Source organism: Scatophagus argus, chromosome 17 (assembly GCF_020382885.2).
Source record: "Scatophagus argus isolate fScaArg1 chromosome 17, fScaArg1.pri, whole genome shotgun sequence".
Lineage (NCBI taxonomy): Eukaryota > Metazoa > Chordata > Actinopteri > Scatophagidae > Scatophagus > Scatophagus argus.
Window position 1 is genome coordinate 203151 of NC_058509.1, and position 7881 is coordinate 211031.

Consider the following 7881-nt stretch of genomic DNA (forward strand, 5'->3'; position numbering starts at 1 on the left):
CATTGTGTTCTTATGATCAGAAACCTTTTCTGACTTCAGTCAGAGCTGATGACATTGCAGACATCTGACTGGCTGCCTGCTTAGCAGCAGCAGGAGTCGTTGTTCATCGTGTGCATTCACAAACTGAAGCTTAAAACTGTGGAACATAAGAATTTCTAAGTTGAAATGCTGCAGGGAGCCGCACGACACTCATGTTGCTGCTGTTTGTCATCAGGATCAGCAGAATGTTTCAGTAACTTTCTGTGAACGTCTGCCTGACTCTGAACACCTCTCTGTCTTTCTTGTTCTCCCTCTTTTTGCCTCTCTGCTCATGTTTGGCAATCTGGGAACAAACTTGGCAGGGAAACCAGAACCCCCTCTCTTCCCTCCTCCTCCTCTCCTCCCTCCCCTCCTCCCTCTCCTCCTCCTCTCCTCTCTGTCTGTTCATTCACAGCTCAGTCACTCAGTCCTTCTCCTCTCTGCTTGTCGTCTCTCATTCACTTGAGTCATGTTCAGTTTTCAGTGGGTTTTTGGAGCCTCGCTGGTCTTGCTGGCTTCTGGTGAGTCCTCACAGACTCCGAGTGTGTGTTTGACTTGTCATTCGTGTGATGTGTGTGTGTGATGCAGCTGTAAAATCTCCTGTACACTCTGTGTGTGTATGTATGTGTGATGGTGTTTTACTGTTGTTTCATGTTTAAAGGCTCAGTTCAACATGTTGACTGTCAGTCAGCTGCAGCCTGTTAGCTTAGCTTGGCATAAAGACTGGGAGCAGGAGGAAACTGTTAGCCTGGCAGCACACAGTGTGGGGTCAACACTTCACTTTTGGAAACAAACCAGATGTGGTTTCTGGAGGAGCTGGTGGGTGGATTTTGTGTTTCTCAGAAGATAATGATGAATATATTAATCACTAATCAATTCACTGATCAAGACAAAAGAAAGTGACAGCAGGAGAAGATAAAATCAGAGCATTAGTTGGTTGGGACAGAAGGATCTGAGATAAAGAAGCAGCAGCAGGTCAGTGTTGGCTGAACAGCTGTTTTTTGTAAAGTTTATCATGTGGCCGAGCCAACAAACCCCCCACGCTTTTATTTTCTTAATTCTCCTCATCCTCCTTGTTTCTTTCCTTCTCTCTCATTTCCTGTTCTCCTTCCTTTTGTTTCTTTTCCTCCCCTCTTCTTCATCTCAATCTTTATGTTCCTTCTTCATCACTTTGCTTCTTTTTCTTTTCTACCTTTAGGATCATGTGTTTGTGCATGTGTGTGTATGTGTGTGTGTGCTTGTGTTTGGGTGTTTGTGTGTGTGTGCGTGCGTGTGCTTTTGTGTGTATGTGTGTGTATGTTTGCGTGTGTTTGTGCGTGTTTTTGTGTATGAGTGTTTTTTTGTGTGTGTGCGTGTTTTTGTGTGTATGTGTGTGTTTGTGCGTGTGGGTGTTTGTGTGTGTGTGTGTGTATTTGTGTATGGGTGTTTTTTGTGTTTGCATGCTTGTGTGTGTACGTGTGTTTTTGTGTTTGTGTGTGTTTTGTGTGTGTGTGTGTGTCACCTGGATATGATTTCCTCCTCTCTGCAGTGTTGGGATGAAGCTGTGACTGACAGGCTGTTAGTGATGACACACTTCCTGTTTGGGAACAATTATCAGCCCGCCCCCTCAGTTCCCACCACCCTGCTGTGTTTTAGTTGGAGGAAACAGGAAATAGAGAAGAAGAAGCAGCAGGAAGCTAACCCTAACCTACAGCAGCCGTGTGACGATGAAGCACACACACTCTGTGTGTAACTGAGTACAGTTACTCTGGTGCAGTACTGAAGTACACATTAGACATACATCAGAGGGTCATGTTGTACTTTTACTTCACTACTTTCATCTGACAGCTTCAGTGACTTCACACACAAACACACACAGCACAGTTTAAGCCATCAGTCCATTAATCAATAACTGATCAGCTGTATTGATAATGTGTTCAGTGTTTCCTCCAGTGAAAACGTGTGCTGGATGTGAAGCTTTGCTGCGTTTCCTCTGAGTGGTTTGAATCCTCTGAATGTGTTTGTGATCATGTTGAGCTTTGGACTGTTGGTTGGACTGAACAAACTCTGTGAAGGATTCACTTTGGGTCCACATGTCTCACCATCTTCACCAGTTTGACAAAGCAAACAATCAGTGGATTCATGGAGAAAATAATCAGCAGATGAAACATCAGCTGCAGGGCCACTCAGTTTCTGTTTCCAGTCGTGTTGTGGATTAGAGTTTATGACCGATTCCACTTGGACCAGTTCCCCACTGGGAGCTGACCAGTCTGGGTTGAACTGCTCAGCAGCTCCTGGAGGGAGTAAATTTATGTCTGACCTCCAAACTTGCTGCTTCACTTCTTCTTCTTCTTCTTCTTGTGATTCCCCTGCTGCAACATAAATCCACTTTCTGCATTCTTTCACATTCTTTTTCCTTGTAAATTCACCACAAATCAGCATGTTTGTCTCTAAATTCTCTCCAGAAGATGTCCTCGGACATAAAGTTACTGCTTCCTGTTAGACTCAGTCTGAACTCGAGCAACAGATTTGTAGTTTGAGTTGGAGCTGAAGAGCAGCACACAGCAGTGAACCGGTGGACAACCTGCTCCTGACTGGGAGGACTGGTTTCCACTGAGGCCTGCACTGGACTCCCACACTGAGGGACTCTGATGTCTTCCTTACTGTCGTGATTTACTGGCAGACATTTGTGTGTGTGTGTGTGTGTGTGTATAAACTGGTTCTGAACTGGTTTGGTGGCCTCAGATGTTCGTACCCACCTGATGTCACCTGAGGGTGACTGAGGTCACATGTGAGTCCTCAGATCACCTGACATTTGGTCAGCTGACTGAAGGTGATTAATGAGGTGGCGAGATGTGGAGTTCATCAGTGCAAACACACAGCAAACTAATTATCACAGCAGCTATCAATCAATCAGTTGATTGATTAGTCCATACAACGTCAGAAAACACCAAAAGGGATGAAGTGCAAAAGAAGAAGAATGAAAGGAGAGAATATCACCACAGTTTCTCATCATGTGAAAACATGCTGAGATTGTGCTGCGACCACACCCACCGCCCAGCAGCACACACGGAGGACACTCCACCACATGAGACACACCTTAAAAGGAAGATCTGAATAAATCCTGCTGCTCTCACATGTTTCCTCTCTGTGTGTTTGCATTAGGGTTAGCTTAGCTTAGCACAAAGACTTAAGGCAGGGGGAAATTGCTAGCCTCAACTTTGAGTGATGCAGACTGTGTTCATGTTTTTAGTGGCTGTGGCTCAGTACGATGACTTCACCCCAACTCCAGACTATGACTCCGACTACAACGCCACCTTCGAGTACAGCTTCTACAGTGAGTCCGCCCCCGACACTCTGCCACCCCTCTTAACACAAAGACAACACACAGCGTGAATTCAGCTTTCCAGTAGGTCACAAGGAGAGAAACTTTAGAGCGATAATAATCTGGTAGCAAACAAATTAGTTTTGGAAGCAGTGAAAAACACAACTTAGTTTAATAAAGCTGTAACATCTGCTGGGACTGAACGTAAATTCATAAATGAAGGCGAAACCACCTCTCACAGTACACAGCAGAGATGAAGCAGATGACAGGAAGACAGCTGATTCAGGGCCAAGTTCAAATCTTTTCAGTGACCAACCGGGCTTGATTTGTTCTCTCATTGCTGAACCTGGTCCAGCATCAACCGTAACCACAAAATATAACATCAAGAATAAAACTCTGGAGAGAAATCTGCTTCCTGTCGAAGCAGCTAACCTTCAACTTTACCTGCGAAATCACAGTCACAGAGAGGCGTCAGCGATCAGACTGTTTGATATCCAATCAGAACCCACATTAAAGGCTGCTCTGGTGTTTTCAGGTAACGCCAGCAGCGAGGACCTGGACAGGTTCAGCGAACGATTCGTCGACCAGGACGAGGAGGAAGAGGAGGACATGGGAGGATGGCACGAGAAAGAGGAAGCGACTGTCACCATGGCAACTACCAGAAGCACCACAGAGCAAGGCAGAGTGAATGTTCATAACGTCGCATCACTTCCTGTTTCTCTGGTAAGAATGACATTCTGAGCTGCAGAAAATCTGCCACTTTACTGAACCACGTTAAACCAGACTTGAACCAGGTTTAAAGTTAAGCTTATAGAAAAGTAGGTAAACCTCAGCAAAGCCAAGTCTAATTTAAGTCTCCACAAACACAAACTTGAATCTTAGTTAAATTCTTGTTAAATCTGATTCAGTTAAACCCAAGTTTACCACAATTAAACTAAAGTTAAATCAGACAACAAAACTGCTGATTCAACACATTGCTGGCTTCTGTTAACACAGTGTGTGTGTGTGTGTGTGTGTGTGTGTGTGTGTGTGTGTGCAGATATAAAGTCAGTCAGTTCACAGGATAACAGTGAGTCTAACAGAAGATGAGCGGCTGAAAGCTGGTCTGTGGTCAAGGAAAATAAATCAAACAATCAATTTTTTTTCTCTAAATGTCAGACACAAGTTCATGAAGGTCAATCTAAAAGCTTCTTCCTGTGGTCTTTTCTATACCTCGATCACAGAGAACACTGACCCTGATTGGCCCTACCTGCAGACATGCTAACACTGTGTGTCCATGTGTCAATATCCAAATGCACAGATGGAAGGACAGAAAGCAAAGTAAATTAAGTTGTGGTGAAGGTGAACTTCAAATTGCTGCAGTCACTCAGCTGACTTCTTGTAAAGACAAGACAACTTTATTTGTACAGCCCATTTTTACAAGCAGTTTGTCTCAAAGGGCTTTACATAACATCATAGCAACATCCTCTGCCCTTCGACCAACTTGTTGTTCAGCTAAAGCAGCTGAATCAGCAGCTACATCAGCAAACTTCCTCCACCTTCATATTAGTCCTTATATTGTGGTCTGAACAGGGTTTAACAGGACTGTTAGCATGTAGTCTGGAATGCTAACATGCAACAGATACATTATGAATTCTAGCACATTAATATCAATAACTTGTAAATAGGTCTGTTAATGTGCTAACCAGCTAACTGTAGAAAATTAGCATATTTTATACTAACATGCTAAGAGCATGCTCTTAACTAAGAGTTAAGAGAAGTAAATGTTAAATCCTGAATGAGGCTTTTAACATGCTCTGCTATGCTAATGGTGCCGTGTACAACACTTGAATTTAAAAGAGCTTAAACTGTACAACACTCAGTTTAAGCTCAGTTTAACACTCAGTTTTTCATAGAAGTCCGGTATATTTGAATATAATAAAACACACTATGACACGAAATATAAACTAATATATTATAAAATATAAAACTAGAAAAGAGAAAAAGAATAAAATGCATTAAGGACACTTGTGTGAAAATAAATAATAGTGAAACAGTATCAGTATATAAAATTTTTTCAGAGTGCAAAAGGTGACAGGTAGATTTAGTCCAGGTGTGTAATCGTGGCTCTGACACAGGTAGTTGAGTTGTAAAGTCAATTATGGGTCAGATCAGAATAAATGTTTTTTTTCTGTTTGTAGGAAATTAAGACACTCGTCTGCACTGTGATGATACTGGCCAGCCTGAACACACAGCAGCTCCGATGCACACTATGAGAACTACACACACTCAGCAGGTGAGACACACGTAACCGACAGGTGTGTGGAGTCTCAGGTCAGTCAGCATCAGTAGTCCGTGTTGTTGTGTCGTTTGTGTCCAGCAGGTGGCACTGCAGCATTGCAGCTGACAGTGACAGATGACACATCACATCAGTGTAAATGTAGAGAACACACACACACACACACACACACACACCTCACTCTGCTGTTGACTTTTTACTGTCAGTTATTTAATGTCACTGTTTCCTGTTATTCATCGACCACTCACGAATTCAGCTCATTGACCCCTTCAAGTCAAGTCAAGTCAAGTCAACTTTATTTGTACGGCCCATTTTTACAAGCAGTTTGTCTCAAAGGGCTTAACATAACATCAGCAACATCCTCTGCCCTTCGACCCTCACATCGACTGAGGAAAAACTCCCAGAAAAACCTTTAACAGGAAAAAATGGAAGAAACCTCAGGGTGAGCAACAGCGGAGGGATCCCTCACCCAGGACGGGCAGACGTGCAATGGATGTTGTACAGGCAGGAAAGCAATTTGCAATATGAGAAATGACATAGTAATGAAAATTATAATGAACTGCTGTAACATTCATGTATTCTTTTTTTATGTGATGTTGAGAATCACTATCCTATCAGTTCGATTTCGGCCCGTGGGGAAAACCACCCCACCCATAGTCGGTACACAGAGTCTGTGACTCGAGGGTGTCAACCACTGACACCCTCGAGTCACAGACCACCATGCTGATGTTAGCTAACTGCCTCACTGTGAGGATTCATCATAAATCAGTGCGACATTTTGACCTAATCTGAGATAAAAACTGCCGAGTTTAAAGTGACTCAGACCAAAGTTCTTCTGAGGATGAACTTCAGCCTGCAGAACTTCAGCTGAACCTTTTGAGTCCATTTGGTTGAAACACTACTGACTTTTATCTCTGATCTGTGCTCAGTATTTTTATTGTTTCTGTTTGGCAGCTGATGTGGAAACAACTGGATCCTGCAGCGAGGCTCACGTGATCAGAGGTGGGTGGAGTTACCTCTGCAGAGCAGAGGAGCTGCAGGTTCCCTCTGCGTGGGCTCACAGGTGGACCTCAGCCAATCACAAAGCTTCATTAGCACTGCAGCTCACCAGTACCAACACCACCCAGTTTGGATAAAAGTTTGTCCAACTTTATTGCCACTTTTCACTTTTTATTGGAATGTGTGAGACCAAACCTGTGGAAGGATGGAAGTTTCTGAATGCCAAAACTGACAAGTGAAAAAAAAGCCAAAGCTTGAAGCTCAAATTCACAAAGAAAAACAAAACAAATAAAATGTTAAAATTTAATTTTTAAATAAAGTTTAAAGTTTTTCTGTAAATGTCAACATCAAATTAGTTTTTCCTTTTATAACTTTTGAATGTCAGACAGCTTCACAGTTTGATCTTCAGCGTGCAACAAGGACAGATTTGCTGGACGTTCATCCAACAACTGTCCCTTTGTCTCACTGTCCTGAACCTGACAAACCCTCTGGAGTGGACGGATTTATCACCTCCACTCAACACGTGACCAATTTAAGATGACGTAGCTGCAAGACGCAGCCTCGCTGAGTCTCTGTTTTAATTTGTGTCAAGAGTGGGACCGTCAAACTATCGTCAAATTTTGTTATTATGTCAAGTAAAACCCAAGTTATGATAAACAATATATGTGATGCTTTTCCTGAACAATGCCGTCACATTTGCTGTGTGTTTGGTGCGAGTTTAGAAATTATATGAATAAATAATATAAATAAGTTTTATGTGTGTTGTAAATAGTTGTAAATAGCTGTGCAACAAACGCCTGTGGCATTTACTGCATTTTACAGTAAGTACTTGTTGTTTGCTAAGTTTGTACATAATTTTTTTAAATTTACAACATATATTTGCATTCTAAGTTAAAAACGGTTTGTTAAATTGGTCATGCGATGAAGTGCGTTCCTCGACTCCAGTGGGTTAATGGACTAGAGCTTTCAGCTGTCTTTGACATGATTAAAGATCACAGTTTGGTACGACTCACAGGTTTTGAAATCATGGGGAAAAAATGGGAAATAATCTACACTGTGTCTATGAACCAAGACAACAGAGTCCAGGCTCGTATCAGAATTTCTTGAAATGGAAATTTAATGTGTGGTTGATTTAATTTGATCTCCTCCTCCTCCCCCTCCCTGAAGTACTGTGAGCAGATAAAAGTATTGCTCTCAAAATGTCATCAAAATATACTTCCAAAGGTGAAAGTACTCATTAAGCAGAGTAATCTGTGTGGTATTAATACATTATACCAGTGGC

The 7881-nt window shown here is 42.4% G+C and overlaps 1 protein-coding gene across 3 annotated transcripts; it reads left to right on the forward strand.

The window, feature by feature from the left end:
- Window positions 1–309: 309 nt before the first annotated feature.
- Window positions 310–7349, forward strand: si:ch211-191i18.2 (uncharacterized protein LOC564095 homolog). Of its 3 annotated transcripts, none has more exons than XM_046418476.1 (5): window positions 312–539; window positions 3251–3334; window positions 3858–4045; window positions 5503–5597; window positions 6555–7349. In XM_046418476.1, exons 1-4 carry the CDS (start codon window positions 488–490, stop codon window positions 5575–5577), a joined length of 399 nt encoding a protein of 132 aa, XP_046274432.1. In that variant the 5' UTR covers window positions 312–487; the 3' UTR covers window positions 5578–5597; window positions 6555–7349. The 3 variants fall into 3 exon arrangements, with proteins under 3 accessions (XP_046274433.1, XP_046274432.1, XP_046274431.1); XM_046418475.1 differs by having other exon boundaries at window positions 315–539; window positions 5503–5587; window positions 6552–7349; XM_046418477.1 differs by lacking the exons at window positions 5503–5597; window positions 6555–7349 and adding an exon at window positions 4362–4494 and having other exon boundaries at window positions 310–539.
- The last annotated feature ends 532 nt before the right edge of the window (window positions 7350–7881 follow it).

Excerpts from the sequence above, each read along its gene's own strand:
- si:ch211-191i18.2 (XM_046418476.1), top strand. The coding sequence starts at position 488 with ATGTTCAGTTTTCAGTGGGTTTTTGGAGCCTCGCTGGTCTTGCTGGCT. Across the intron at positions 540-3,250 it reads GCTGGTCTTGCTGGCTTCTG|TGGCTGTGGCTCAGTACGAT; the intron begins GTGAGTCCTCAC and ends TCATGTTTTTAG. Across the intron at positions 4,046-5,502 it reads CATCACTTCCTGTTTCTCTG|GAAATTAAGACACTCGTCTG; the intron begins GTAAGAATGACA and ends TTCTGTTTGTAG.